The 16100-nt window shown below is 37.3% G+C and overlaps 2 protein-coding genes across 3 annotated transcripts; one reads left to right on the top strand and one right to left on the bottom strand.

Annotated features, from left to right (window-relative positions):
* The first annotated feature begins 4314 nt into the window (after positions 1-4314).
* Positions 4315-9751, top strand: LOC146582225 (uncharacterized). 2 transcript variants are annotated; one of them, XM_085293170.1, is made up of 6 exons: positions 4315-4536; positions 5164-5484; positions 5674-5925; positions 6016-6135; positions 6335-6451; positions 6795-9751. In XM_085293170.1, the coding sequence occupies exons 1-6, from the start codon at positions 4488-4490 to the stop codon at positions 6983-6985; spliced, it is 1050 nt and encodes a 349-aa protein (XP_085149296.1). In that variant the 5' UTR covers positions 4315-4487; the 3' UTR covers positions 6986-9751. The 2 variants fall into 2 exon arrangements, with proteins under 2 accessions (XP_085149296.1, XP_085149289.1); XM_085293163.1 differs by having other exon boundaries at positions 6016-6216.
* A 26-nt stretch (positions 9752-9777) lies between these two features.
* On the bottom strand, positions 9778-15494 carry LOC146582224 (homeobox protein CDX-1-like). The gene is made up of 3 exons (XM_085293049.1): positions 15029-15494; positions 13737-13885; positions 9778-11613 (listed from the first exon to the last, which is right to left on the bottom strand). Exons 1-3 carry the CDS (start codon positions 15486-15488, stop codon positions 11428-11430), a joined length of 795 nt encoding a protein of 264 aa, XP_085149175.1. The 5' UTR covers positions 15489-15494; the 3' UTR covers positions 9778-11427.
* Positions 15495-16100: the final 606 nt, after the last annotated feature.

Raw genomic sequence — 16100 nt, 5'->3', positions numbered from 1 at the left:
CATATTCAGCTAAACACCTTCTTAAACATTTAGAAGTATTTTTAAGGAAAACTATTATCTAAACTTGTGCATGCAGGGGCAAAGCAGTGCAAAACATACATGCAAAGCATTATATCACAATAAATCACAAGTGTTGGACAAAACCATAAGAGAGAGAACATAAGAAGGTATAATAAATACAGTTTGACTTCAGAACAGGAAAAAATCATAAGCTAAAGGCCAGTGTGAAAATATGTGCATTGGCACATGTTTTCACACCTTGTCAGTGCTTCCTTTAATGAGGAACTGAAGACTTCCTCTGACACTCAGCTAGCTGTTGGCAGCGGTGAACTCCCAAACTGTGTGTTTTACCCAAGCAGTCAGCAGTACCACCCAGGGCAGTGAACTAATGATGCTGTGAGTAATACATCAATGACTATTTCTCTGTGGTCTTCTATTCCCTGGCAGCTTATTCTTAAAAATCCTTTGTCCAATATATCAACTATCCCTCCTCTGCATATGCCTAAACCATCTCAACCCTGCAAAAAGCAAAAAATAGATCAATAAAAAAATATAGTAGAACTTTTTAGACAATATTGGAATTTACTTAAGAAACCAATTATTTAGTAAGTTGCCATAAATAAATAATAATACTGAATAAATGTTTATTTTTCTTTAAACAGCTATGTCACTCTCAGACAGTATTATAGACTAGTCACCAGAGCTATCGCCTAGTAGCTATCATAAGATATCACTATGGCAAAGTAGTAAATATCAAATTATTTTTATTTTATTTTTACATTTTATTTATGTATTTCATAATAGGGGTGGGTTTTGATGATCGATTTATTGATTAAAATCAATTCTAGCTTGGATAACGTGATATCGATTCATTAAAATTCTGAATCGATTTTTTAATATAATTTTTTTTGCCCGAAACGCCAGAATCTCAGGTTAAACCTCACAAAATTTCAACAGTTACCAAACAGCTAAAACAGTAACTGAGAGCAGTGAATCTCACCCAACGTCACGGACACGGTCGGGGCTGAAAGCTGACAGCTCGCTGATTCTGATGTTTCGGCGGGTCTGCGCTTTGTTTTTACGCCCTTTTTGCACTGATTCTGAAGCTGCAGGTTTTATCTCTCTACAAACAATATTGACTAAACCAGCAGCAAAAGAAGATCCAAACTACGCTTCACATAAACATCATCATGAATTCCCTCTGACTTTTGCTGTTTTGCTTCCACCACGATAAAATCACACTTCATGCACATCTCTCTCTCTCTCTCTCTCTCTCTCTGTATAATTCAAGAACAGTTTTGCGTCTAAAATCTGTTTTCTGCATTATTTGCTTGCTTGTTGCGCACAAGTCTGCCGTTGTTTACAGCGCTGTCGGCCGCTGTTGTTTTCCTTTTACTTACTTCCGAAAAGAAAACCTAATTTCTGCCTATTTTCAATTGGCTACTGAACAAATTTTAACTTTTTTACAATTATGCAAAATTGCAAAACGCTTCGCTGTGTCTCTAGTAAAACCTCAGTAACTTTGCTCTGTTTCACTTCAGCAGCATCAGGTAATGTTCATATGTTGGTCAATGGGTTTCTTTCCTTTTTGATCTACTGCAGAATATTTTTATAAAATCCCAGGCCAGGAAAATCACCTTCATGTTTTTCTGTGTTTTATCCTCAGCTAGTTTGACACAAAGGCATCTGCTGTGATGCTTACACCTTTGATAAAGTCTTGCAAGTGTCAGTTTTCTTTTTATAGATATAAAAATATGGAAATGTACTGATCTGAATTGTAATATATCTGACTTTCAAAATTTCCCAGATTCAAATCGAATTGAATCGAATCGTGGATCGAATCGATTCGGGACCTTGTGAATCGGAATCGAATCGATTCTAGAAATCAGTGACGATACCCAGCCCTAACCCTAACCTCTTCTGTCACATTAACCCTCTGCATGTACTCCATCACTAAATCCAGGGGTCTTCCCTCTTCTGCAAAATGCAAAAAAGCAGATGAATCATTACATGGGTTAAAACTCTTTAGACAATGTTGTTATTTATCTAAGACCTCACAGCCCATTGTTCCTTCAGTGGTGCGAGTTTCAGTCATTATGCAAATACACTGTTTATAAAATTGGGGAAACCTGCAGTCAGCTGAGACTAAAGAAGTCACTTGGATGAGTGACGAAATGTTTCTCCCACTGAAAACGTTATGTCCAGATGAACAGAATCAACTTTTGGAGATTTGCTTACCTGGATGATTGAACATGCATCAAGAAGTTTTAACCCACTTTGGCAAGGACTGCCTAAAGCTTGTACATCAGTATGAGTAAACAGCACATAAGATGGCAGATTACAGGAACCACCTGAAATTCAGCCTCAGATGCAGGGTGAGGCATTTTACCATCGACATCCTAAAATCTCAAGAGTTGTTGTTGTTATTGGTGGTGCTCTTGTTTAATAACTACCAGCTTATAAAAAGAGCACAACAGCAGACTTGCAGATTAAGGATTTTCATTCTCCTGTTATTAGAGACATCAAGGCCTCATCCGAGTGATCATTCTCCAACATGCAATTAAAAACCTGGTTACATCTACCATGACACATAAGAGACACACAGAGCTACTGTTAATGTATATATTTTCAGATACACTGAACTCTTTGGATATCAGTGGTAATGTGATAATGAGCTGCCACCAATCGGTTTAACATTGTCCGTAATTTACAATTACATAGATACATTTGGTGCAAAAAGGATTTTGATGAAGTTCTATGCTTTGCTAACTGGACCCAGTAAAATAATTTAAATATTTGGCTATGTTAGTGAGCTGTGCTCATAGGATTCCTCCCCCCCCCCCCCCCCCCCCCCCCCCTCTCTCTCTCTCTCTCTCTCTCTCTCTTTATGTCACACGCACACAAACACACATTCGGACATTTGGCTAAGCTACCAGTTTTAATGATAGATTTCTTAAATGTTTAACTTGTATTTGCATACTTTCTGAGTGGCAGCAGGACACTGAAAGAGAGCCGTCTACTGCTAACCCTTCCTTAAATGTAAGTTATGGTTTTTTGTTGGTATTTTCATGTTAAAATTATGAAACAATGAAAGGTTATATTTATAAGTAAACCAGAAGGTGAACCATGACGTCACATTTGTTTCAGTGAATATTAACTTTGTTCAATTGTTATTTTCATCAAGCTTTTATTACAACTTTAACCATGTTAATTGTTATCAGTAATTGTAATAAGCAAAAAGCCTGATCATTGCTGTGAGGGTTTAGAAAGATTTGTGTAACTGTGCTCCTCTTACAGAAGGTAAATGTAAAGATGCTGATTTTCTGTACTGACTGCTGATCTTCATCCAATGAAAAACACCTGTAGACTGGAAAAAACTAGTTTTCTTAAAATTACTTTAGTCGGGATGTTAATTATTCTTATATGAAAAGGAACACAAACCAGCAGCCTGCATGTTACTACTGACCTGCTCTAACCTCGAGTATCTGACTCAGTCAGGTTGTCATTCTGTTATTTCTGACTGCCCACCCAGACACAGCAAGCTCTTCCCTCAAAACACTTTTTAAAAAAGTTTTTGTTTTGTTTTTTTTTGGGGGGGGGGGGGTGATAATGTGATGAGATTTACAACTGACAATATTAAATCTAAAAAGTATCTGTGAAGCTGCCAGAAACAAAGAAGTCAAATAAGCAACGTGTGCATCCAGTAAATTCTGAGGCTGTATAATTCATTACCACTAGAGGGAGACATTGTGTAAAAAAAAAAAAAAACCCGTGATCATTATTGTTCAGGTTTTAAAATCAAATAATAAAACCTCTACCTCTGTTTAGTATAACTGTAATCTGTTTTATTATATAAAACTGTATTTCTTTATTAAAAGATATGCATACATTCTTAAGATTTGCACTTACATTTGTGCTGTCCACCCCACACACCCTTTTTTTCCAATTATCTAAGTTTTATCTAATGAGTTTTAAAATACTGAAGTCTTCTAGTATGCAGTGTGTGTAAAGAATCATTACTCATAATGTTGTTGTAACTTCTACCAGTTTGGTAAGGAAAGCTTAAGTGGTTTAGAACGCTGGATTATTATTATCATTGTTATAAGCCATGATGTATTATTATTCGGCCACCTAAACATGTTTGTGTGATTGATTGTTTCCATGTTAATCTATAATATGTCTTAGTCAAAACGTCTTTTAGTATAAATGATAAACATTTCCTTCTCTTCCTCTCAGTCTATCACACATGAATTTTCTTTTTCGTCAGGGCTAAAAGGGGAAGAAAAACTGATACCACTTCCTTTCATCCTCTCAGTGCATGAAAAGGTAACTTCAATACGACCTCACGTAAAGATTTTCACACATTCTCCTCTGAGGCTGATCACTAACAGGACACACTGCAGTCTGTTCAGAGCGGCACACACATATTTGTTTTGAGGAAAAGGGTTTGAAAGCTGCTGACGATCAACAGAAGCTCAGCAGCTGACATGGAAGCTGTAGTTGGACTGCTACTGATGTGGCTCGGATACTCTCATGGTGAGCTTTTCATGTTGTAATTCATCATACTTCGTTTCTGTGCATAAATAGCATGTTTTGCAATTACAGGATCCAAGACTGTCAATGACAGACGTTTTAAAAAAGAAATTATTAAATAAATTCAGTTCATGACATGTCGAACATAATAACAGTGCTATTTTCTGAAGTCTTTAACTTTACAATAATGCTATATTCTAATATCATTTCAACATTTTAACATGAATGTGCACTCTAAAAAAATTTTAGGGTTATTTTACTACAGTAAAATGTATTTTGCAGACAGTATGCTAACAAAAACTAAAAAATGAAAACATTCTAGCTTTAACATCAATCATTTTCATAAACAACACAATATCATAATTATAGGGTGAGTTAAATATATTTTTAAAACGCTAAAATTGAAAAATTCACTAAAGGATTTTTTTTAGAAAAACACTGGGTGACTTGCAAAATTCAAAACTCAGACATACAGTTAATTATCTGTACTTCTACTGATATAACTGATTTAAGATGATTTGTTAAATGTTCTTCTAAAACATTTAAACTTAAATGTCAGATGGAGCTGTAAGCTAAATCATTACTGTTTTTTAGTTTTTGCTTTTGTTTTCTTTTACATTTTCCATGCAGGTGTGGAAACTCACTGTGATGGCAGACAGGATGGAGCTCAGTGTTATGGAGCTTTGGGAGGAAGTGTGGACATCCAGCTGATTGACAACACCTCAGAAATATTTAGATACGAACTGTTAAAGAATTCATTAAAAATACTACATGTCAGAAATAATACGGTTATTTCTAATACCATAGCACAGAGGTCTCTCGTTTTTCTCAGTAATCAAACATTTAGGATCAATAACCTGAGTAGGAATGACGGTGGTAAATATACCCTTCAAACCTTTGATTCAGATGGAAAATCATCAGTCGAGCCGATTTTACAGTTGTTTATTCAAGGTATTTTTTTTTCTCTGTTCGGAACAAATTATAGATATAAATTTAATATTGTTTTGATAACCTTAGTGACATAGCACAAAATACACAAGCTACATGTATTTTATGCTTTCCCTGTTCTTCATTAGACAGTATCAACAATGACAAAGATTTAAATTTGAAATCTAAGTTATCTGTGTGTGTTTCTCTCAGCTCCTGTGTCCTCTGTCCTGCTGGTCTCTGAGTGTCTGTCCCAGAGACAGATGAGGGTGTCCTGCTCCTCTGAGGGAGGGGACAGTCCTCAGTACAGCTGGACTCTGGATGGACGCACACTGACAGATGCTGAGCTCCTTTCTGGAAATAATGAGACTAACAACATCACTCTGAAACAGCACGTCTCAGGACATCTGGTCTGCTCAGTCAGGAACAACATCAGTAATGTCTCCAAAGAACAGAAGACCTGTCGTGAGTAACAACATTATGAATGAAAGTCAATAATAACAACTATTTCACTTCGAACATCTTTCTCGAATTATTTGGTTTTTTTTCTGCCAGGCTTCATTAACTGCACCTCAATCAATGGGACAGAGATATTAGGGTGGGTGCATGTGGACAGTAACAGCCTGTGTATTGAACCAACAACAGAACCTACCCCAGTCACACCAACTTCTGTGGGTAAGGAGACTGGCACAGTGTCAATTACACAATTCAACAATGAAACTGTGACTTCCAACAGTGATGACCAATGGTACATTAGTAAGTGAAAACTAACTAGATCCACTGATGTCACTTTCTCTTTCTTTATGTTCCTTTACAAAAAACATATCTTTGATAACTGAAACATCTGTTTTTATGTATTTTACTTTTGAAACAGCCAATTTGCCACTGATCGGTGGCGTTCTCTCAGCACTGGTATTTTTCTTACTTGTGGGTGTGGCGGTGATCTGTGCTCAGAGGAAAAAACAAAACAACAAACCTACAAAACCAAAAGGTACAAAAATTCTTCTGTCACATATAAAATCTGTGGGTATTGTTAACTAATAAGCTTCAACACAAAAGCCGAGTAGACCGCTGTGTACAAAGGTAACAAAATCTGTCGACTATAAACTTAAAGCATTGCCAAAGAACTCATTTTAAAACCCATTTTTGTATCTGACTCATTTTCTCTAGTCTATGAGCTGAAGCTAACCAGGTCTTTCTGCAGCAGATATCACTGTGAAAATATTTTTGAAACTCTTATAACGAAAGCAAAAAAACTTCACAAAAATTAAAAACCTTTAGCTGTTAACCATCTGTAATACTGTGCTTGTAACAATCTTCTTGCTACTCTGCAGAGGATGAATGTGACCAAGATGTAACCTATGCTGATGTCAGGATCATGAAGCAACAGGGGAAGCCAGCGGTGCAAGCAACAGAGGCGGAGGTGGAGGTGGAGTACGGCCAAGTCAAGTTTTCGAGGCGATCTCGGCACACTGAACCAACAGGAGATGATTGTATGTATGCAAAGGTCCAAAGATTCCGGTGATTTAGGTTATTGGTGTGTTCACACAGACTGAATGTCCGTGGAGAGAAGAGATGATGTCAAGATGCCAAAAGGTCTTTTATTTAATTCAATTTCCCATCAGAAAAATAAAAAACCTTCAGATTTCATACGTATTGATTTTCTTTGCTTTCACTGTGATTCTGTTATATAAAAGAGCATCAGCACACTCAGACTTAGGTGACATCTGGGTTATCATTTCATATGACGCTACACAAGCTGCGGTAGTTTTGTAGCTATTTAACATTTCTAAACATAATTATTCATATTTTTCTATTAGCTTTTATATTTATAGGATGTTGTAATAGTTTTAATCGTAGTTATAATTTATGGATATGTTTTATCTTATTTATTGTCTAAACACTGATAAACTGCATTATTACTATAGTTTTAACAATACATGATGCACTCATTTATCCTAAAACGACCAATTTCAATCTAATGCCACAAAAAAAAATTCCATTTAAAGTGTGATTATTAAACACATGTGGTTAATGACTTGTGATTTACACAAACCTAATTACTAACAGTGTAGTTTGTAGGTGGAGGTTGTCTTCCTTTGGCTCTTCAGTCCAAAGATAAATTTACAGCGAAGTGTTTCAGGAAGTTCACAGTAAGCAGACGAGAGAGGGGATTTGTTTCCATGATGCAAATACTTCTGCTTTTTTCTCAGAAGTTGGTTTTCATTCTTTCTTCTTTTGTTTTCTGCTCAAACCGTTTGGATAAGATCAAAGTTCAATAACCACTTAGAGCAATAATACAGTGGAGTGGGCTGTGTGGGTTTAATCGTGACACTGGTTGTTAAAAAAAAAAGAATACGTTTTGTTTCAGTGTATCAAGACCAGCAATCTTATAAATACTGTCTCCTAATTGCCTTCAAATGTAAAATTGATTCAGAAATTCAATTTTAAAATGTAAAGACACCTCTACTTTTCATTTTTAAACTGTACTTTAAATGTTTGTGTTGATGATTTGTGACTACACTAAAAGGAGTTCAGTGAACTAGCTGTAGTTTGAGGAAGAAAGTTGTTTTACTGCATGTGAGATTCTGAGCTGAAGCCACCTGTTTATCATTTAACAGCATCAACTTATGTTTTCTATATTTAGTTCAATTACACTTCCTACGTGTTTGCGGTTCGAGTTTAAGTTGTACCTGTCAAAAAAAACCAGAGATGACATCATCAGTCTCTTCAAACAGTGCATGGTTTTTAATCAAATATAAGGTTCTAACTTGCAGGTTTGAAGAACTGCCGTTATCCATTCAAATGATTTTAAATTAATAAAAGGTCAGCTGAACAAAAATCAGCTGAAGCAGATGTTTTAGCGTTAATCAGGAGGTGGAGTGAGAGTCATGGATGGAAAATTATTTTGGCCTGTGTTAAAACTAAAACTAAGTAATTATGTTTAAGATGAATAGCTGTTAAAAGGAGAATCACCGTTGAAAGCAGGATAATGCACATGTTTAGACCAAGTCATTAATCAGAGATTACAGAGATTCAAGATTCAAACGTTTCATTGCTGTTTGAGTCTCAGACAGATGCACGTGCAGAGCACTGCACGGTGAACCTTTTCTTACAGATGCAGAGTAATTCTAAATAGGGTCATTCACAGTCCCGGCATCCTTGGTGTGGGTGTGAACACGGTCAGGCCGACTATCGCGTCTATTTGAAGCACAGGAAGGCCGATAACACATTTGTATAAACCATATTTTAAATGAAATGGCGCCGAATGAGTTTGGTCCTGTTCGGTTTACTGTAATGTTTGCCCATTTCAGTTCCTCTTTTCTGCATTTAGACTGTTATATAAAAAGAAGAAAATACCTTTCATGGTTGAGTGTTTGCTCCAAAATACTGGTAATATTTTTGTCACCTGACAAATGCAGAAGTTGCAACTGTTGGCACAAAACAGATGAAATACATTTGGTTAGATATGGGGTTAAAGATTGATAACCATGCACTGACTTTATGCTGATTCATACTGCCATAAAATTGGTGTTTATGGTCCATTACAGTTGTAGTTTCCTCAGAGTTTATTTTTTGATCATGTGATCAGTCAGCAAATGCTGCTTTGTACATCAGAGCGCGCCAGTATGAGCAACGTTGTTTTTACCTTTTAATGCGTGTGTGGCATAGGAAATGCAAACGAGTGAACTGTTGCACATTCACTATTGAGAAGCTGAAGCACATACACACCAGGGGATTTTATAATTGTCGTGACATGATCATGTGATGCTGCCTCGCAATGCCAAAGCTGTTAAACTATAAAACCAGACTGGCGCCAGTTCTCTGGTCTTTAGCACTTCAGTTTTTAAATTGATAAAAGCCTTGAACTATAAATACTTTTCAAACAGAATATCATTTATATTTTTAATGCAAGAGAATGAAAACATTTTTACATGTTTTTTTCTTTAGTATTGTACAGTACAGATTTTGTAGTTTAATTGGTACTTTTTTTCTGTAAGACAAAGTGTGTATGTAAGACTTTGTTTTTCCACAGACAGTTATAGACACATGCACACAGACACTCAGCCATACATACAAACCGCATTCACGCATGCATGCACAAACAGCACAAAACAAACACACACACTTGTGCCTTAAAGTGGCAACTGCCTAATAAATAATGCAAATTACAAAACCGAAAACCAAAATAGTCCTGTGTCTTTCCTCTCTTTCTGTAACCTTTAATACACCTTGTACAAATTGAAAATTGTTTTCCTTTTTTCACACAATAAAAAAAGAAGAAAAAAGATTGTTAAGGAATGTAAATGTGTTTATTTATTGTTATTTTTTTTGTAATTTAAGGATATACAATTGAGGTCATCTTAGGCTTTATTGTGATGAATTTCATGTCAAGGTCAAGGTCATGTTTATTTATATAGCACCTTTAAAACAACCGGAGTTGACCAAAGTGCTTCACAGGCAGCCAATAATAAAACATAACAAAAAGGAAATGTCAAGGTTTAGATCGAATTAAAGGCCAGAGAGTAGAAATGAGGCTGGAGCAAAGACTCAAATGTAGAAACAGATTCTGCAGTTCTAGTGTGAAATCGTAAGTCACCTTTATTTTTAAGTCTAGTTTATGGAAGTCACATCTGATTGGAAGACCTCTGACAGGAGTGTGAACATAAAAAAAGATCTAACAAATAAAGCGTTGTAGGCTCATTTAGAGTCTTAAAAGTGATGACAGGAAGCCAATGTATTCGTTTTGCGCATTTATAGATAGAACTTCATACTAATGTTATATTTCTTCATCAAGAAGCCTTTTCCTGTAGAAACTGTGTTGTATGAAAAGCAAATTGATCCACATGAATGTGGCTAGAGCAAATTAACAGAAAATACAACTCTAAATCAATAAAACCTCAGTGCTGAGGAGAGGGTTTAAGCTGCAAAGCCAACATAAACTCCACTTGAAACACACAAAAGCATGCACAAACACACTGAAATTCGGAAGAGCTAAATTAGAAAACAGTGACTTTCTTACACTCTAAACATTTGTGATTACACAACTGCACACACTGCACTGTTGATAAGTCAGTCATTTATTTAGAAATGGAAAAACCTTTAATCGTTAGATGACTCATACCTACTAAATTTCCACATCTTTTGTTTCTCCTTCCTTTTCTTTAACATTACAGTGAAGAAGTATCAAAATGTGTCAGCATTTCTTGCTTGTACAGCACATCCTTTAACATTTCATATATACAGACATTGGGTTCTAAAAAAAATAGACAAGTGTAGACATTTTTTAAAATAAAACGAATATATCCAGCTCCATGCCAGAGCTGAATGTCTGTGCCACAGCGACTGTAAATCACGAGTCATGCAGTTGAGCAATCTTCAGCAGTTTTTCAGGATGTGGCTAAACTCTCCTGTCTGAATGTCTAAAACCAGTGACACTTTTAATAATGCTGCCCTTGCTTTGCTGCAGCTAAAATGTAGAGTAAATGCATGTTTTCAGAAAAACAAAAAGAACAATTTAACCGCCTTTCGAATTAGATATCTGCTTTCCCCATCTGATTTCCTGTAACTTCAAGTTGTCATAAAAAAGGCGTGTTAGTGTCACGGTACTGCCTTGGAAACAAGAAGAAGGGCTGTCAGTTTTTTTTCTTTTTTATATCTGCATTTGCATTATATTCCTGTTAATGGATACATATACAAGGAAAAGACAACAAGAAAGACACTAATCCTCTTTCTTGGGCATGCACTGTTAAAACGCTATCTTGACGTTGATAATGATTAACACAAGCAAGTGGAATAAATGCCCACTCGACTCGATCCATGTGACAAACGTGTGGTGGTGACATTGTAAAATAGAGGTGATCTTCATGTGAATCTTTTTCATTCGTTCTGTGGTGAACTTGTACAACTATTAAAAACATTATTTACACACACAGATACAGTGCCAGTCTTTCACATAGACTTCACCTAGTACTCCTCCGATACTGCGTCTGACAAAATGTTCCTGCTGGGGCTCACGGGGTTGTGGGTGTCACTGTGTGCACACAGTACAGGTGGGGTGGGTGTGGTTGTTGAGGCCTGCTGGGAATGCTGCAACTTCTTCCTGTTGATCTTCCTCTCCTTGGCACGTCTGTTCTGAAACCAGATCTTCACCTGAGACATACATGCATGAGATATCAGCATCAAGAACATTTCTCAGTTAGGGAGCATTATGGCTTGTTCCCTAAACAACATCAAAAGAAACAGCACATCATTATCGTTTTCATTTCTTCTATAAATCGCTTATTTGCTGCATTAAAAGGAAGTTGAAAACTGCAGCGACTTTGCTTTCTGTGGTAACGTTCCCTTGCCTTGCTTCATCTACTTGAAATTTAGTAATCTCTGACTTTCCCAGAATTACTCTGGGAGCTACAACAATTGCACTCAGCTGTGGTTTTAAGAAGCTGCAAGGGCAGGCAGAAGAAACAACAAGAACAGCATAATGACAGTAAGATTGAGGGTTTCACCATTAACACTACTTATGCGTTTGGCCACATATGTTAACATTACGGTTTGCAGAATTTGTTTTTTTCTCTGGAGCTCGTTTCTCCAGAGGGGATTGTTTGAGAACATTGTGCTCACATGTGCTGCATTAGTAGAAACCCTACACTTAACCATGGGAATAAGTAAAATACAGCACAGTGGTAATAGATGGCCTGCAGATGCAGGGTTTTTTTTCTAATGCACAATAACATCAACAAAATAAATCCAAGCTCCACCTTCCCTGTTATCTCACATAAGAAAAAAAAAGAAACCCACAAATGAGATAATAACCCTGTAACACAAAGTTAATGCCATATTTGAGATCTGTGCATCATCAGTGGTATACTGTTTACAATCAGATATCTGCAGTATATGCAGATTTATGCTGTGAGCATGAAATTCCACAAAAATGCCAAGATCATTTTTGTTATACCCCATGTGTGTTTATACACATGGGGTATAATAAGTATTGAACACATCACCAGTTTTCAAAGCAAAATATATTTCACATGGTATGAAATTCTGACCAGATGTCAGTAACAACCCAACCAGTCTGCACATGCAAAGACAAATTAAACTGCGGATGTCCATAAACTATGTGTAATAATAAGAAGTGACACAGGGAAAAAGTATTGAACACATTTACTGACATTTATTTAATACTTCGCACAAAAGCTTTTGTTGGTGATGACAGCTTCAAGATGCCTCCTGTGTGGAGAAACTAGTCGCACACAAACAGAAATTCAAATCCTGAAGGCTCTGTGGGCCTCTTCTATGAACTCTGGGGTTTAGTTCTTTCTATAGATTTTCAACTGGATTCGGGTCATGTGATTGGCTGGGCTATTTTTAGCAGCTTTATTTTCTGTTTCTGAAACCAGTCAAGAGTTTCCTTGGCTTTGTGTTTGGGATCATTGTCTTTCTGAAACGTCCACCCCTCGTTTCATCATCATCATCCTGGTAGATGGCAGAAGATTTTCATCAAAAAAGTCTTGGTACATTTTTCTATTCATCCTTCCCACCTCTTAACTTCCCTGTTGGTGTTTTGGGGTGATATGCATTGCCCTATTGACCTCCTAACATGGCGTGTATTTTGCCATCCAAAGAGTTTATTTCAGTCTTATCTGACCAGACTATATTCCCCCCAGTATTTCACAGGCATGTCTAAATATTGTTCAGCAAACTTTAAACATACTTCAGCATTTTTGGCAGTTAAGTGGATTTCTTTGAGATAATGATAGAGATAAAGGTTAAACTCCGGTAACTAAAAAAAAATGTCATTATTTTGTGGTTCTGGCTTTACAAGGTTAAAAAAAATTAGGGCATATTTTTTATACCCCTAACATAAACATGTTAAATTTGCAGTGACCTTCCTTATTATTGTCACTCACAAAAGGGGGTGACAAATATATACTTCTTGGCCTTGGCCTATAGATTTGTTCGGGCAAACCATGGGGGGTTTGCACGAACAAATCCCACATTCTGTTTCCTAACTGAGTTTCAACAGTAACGAAACACACTCTGTCTCATTGCTTCATGGGGTTTTTCTGCTGTGAGTTTAGTTTATCTCATTCGTTCCTCTTAAGGAGGAACCTAAAAAAAGAAAAACAGAACATGTGGTTGGCTACTTTAAAAGTGTTAGGCGTTTGTAATTCTTTGAATGTGAAGAGAGAACGCAAAAGTTACACAGTCTCACTGTCCTAGACAGTTTCTATATATTTTCTACATTGACCGTTTATTTACTCTAATCTTCTCACCTGCCTCTCGGAAAGGCTGAGTGCCATTGACAGCTCTGACTTCCTTCTCATTGTGATATAGCGGTTGAACTGAAACTCTTTCTCAAGCTCCATCCTTTGGTGGTCAGTGTACACCACCCTGTACTTGTCCTTAGTGCGAGTCTTCCCACCTAAATCAGACAAAAAAATTGCTTTTTAGTAAAAAATCAATAAATATTAAGAATAGTAAACATAAGCACAAAAATAAAGACAGTGAATGTAAGTAAATAGAGTCATTTTTTATTCATGTGTATGGCCCACATCTTTTTCAGGAATTAATAATTTTGTGTCAGTGAGTCACGAAATGTGTGTGTCGTGACCAAACAGTCTGGTGCCACGTTCAAGTTCAGGCGCCACTTAAAACCTCATCAATTCTACTAATCGTGCTCACACTATAACGAAGGCAAAGACTCCCCACTGCATTGCATCAGTGCTTCTCCTTATCACCGTGAGTGCTGTCTACACAGCTCTTTACATAGGCAGCTATTCATTGACACGCATGTTCACATACACACTCAAGAAACTAGGAGTCACAGTTATTGATCAGAAAACTAGCTCATGTGACAGCATTGATCCAGCCACACCCACACACACAGATACACACAAGAGGGTTAAGAGAGGGTTAGCCTCTAGAGGAGACTTCGTTTAACTTCTGCAGACTTCCTGCACTTCCAGTGTTATCTATCCAGTTTGTCACCATCTCACACCCACCCAGTGGACAGAGAGGGTGGGGTGTGAGACTTGTGTAGACTTCATGGCCTCCACTGTTAGCTTTGCATTGACATCTCACAGCATGATTGTCCAAAGAGAGGCGAACACCTTGATGAATGTGCGCCTGCTGAAGTTGGGTTTGTTTTTCACTTAAAACAGGTTTGCATGTGTTTCTCATGTGTTACCCATACTTGTACGTTTTTTTTTTTAGGTTTAGTTAGTCATGCAACCACAGTGACAGCTACAAAGGTAACCCAGGAGGTTGTGTAATCTCCTTCCCCTATAGGATGTGTCTTATCAAGATGCTGCATTTCCTGTTTGTGTCACTTGTTAACATTTAAGACAGCTAATATGTGATCAGTCACGAGAATGAAGAAGAAGAAGAAAAAAAAACAGAGACAAGTGCGTTTGAAGTACTCCAGATAACAGATATTTGTATGCACGAAGCAACTTTAGATGAAGATGTTACAAATGTTCTTTATATCTGTATAATTCACTGAATACATTATGCAGACCAAAATAAGCCTATGATTAAGAATAAGTATGACAAAGTAAAGTCCCACCTGAAGTTGTTTGTTTAACGGGCTCCTGTGGTCTTTTCCTGGGAATGAGGGGATCCTGTCCAGAGATGAAATTGTAAGGGGTGAGCGATCCCCCTCCAGCGGCGGAAGGAACGTTGCTCAGATCCGGGTAGGTGAAGTTGACCTGCGCGGTGTTGGGGCTTGACCCCGGGAAGCTGTAGGGATACTCCTCCCGGGGCGCGTAAAGGGGGTTCCAGGTACTTGCCGACAAATCACCGACTCCCGTGACGTGATGGTGGTAGCTGGGGAAGTCATACGGAGGCGGAATGTACTGACTGTTCAGTGACAGAGCCTGAGCCGTTTGTCTGATAGAAGCAGAGCTCGGGTACATCCCGGTATCCTCGCTCGACAGGTAGGGTGAATCTCTGGAAGACCTGGAAAAATCAAACCTCCAAGAGCATGTTAGGCCCCCGAGTTTATCTTCAGCAAGCTCTGTTTTCATTTCAGTCTAAGGTTCAGGCTACCTGTGCAGTAAGACTACACACCTTTATAGATTTACTGGCAAGGAGTTCGAAAGTATCATCCTGACGTCACGCTTTACCTGAGACTCACCTGCCTGCTGGTCTTTGCGACGTCAGGGCAATGACCCCGATTTACCAGGTTTGCCCTGATGAATCATTTTGATAAGGCGGTACAATGTGTGGAATGCGTGGGAAGTCCATGTGCCTCCGCGTGCATGTATATAGGGGGCTTAGATTCAGCGCAGAGACTACAGGCCAACACCAATAATAATAATAATAATAATAATAATAATAATAATAATAATAATAATAATAATAATAATACGGACAGAGGTGGAAGGAAACAAATACACAAACAAACAAGCAGGAAAACATACCACTATATGTTTGTTTTTTTCAAAGCAAGGAAAATTTTAAAATATAAAATTACATATGTTGAAAAATGATCAGGTCAGGATTTCCGGTTACCCATAAAGACCTCGTCTAGCCATGCCGAAGATTTAAAAAAATGCACATTCATTTATTAATTTATATTTTTATTTTGATATAGTTTAGCTTCTTATTTTAAAGCTTAAATGTTGTTTTTCTTCACT

The sequence above is a fragment of the Mchenga conophoros genome, linkage group LG2, assembly GCF_057382185.1.
Source record: "Mchenga conophoros isolate Kocher_MC1m ecotype Shallow Benthic linkage group LG2, M_conophoros_male_GT1.1, whole genome shotgun sequence".
In the NCBI taxonomy this organism is placed as follows: Eukaryota; Metazoa; Chordata; class Actinopteri; order Cichliformes; family Cichlidae; genus Mchenga; species Mchenga conophoros.
Note: the sequence above shows the minus strand (reverse complement) of the source record. Positions and strands in the feature narration are given on the sequence as shown.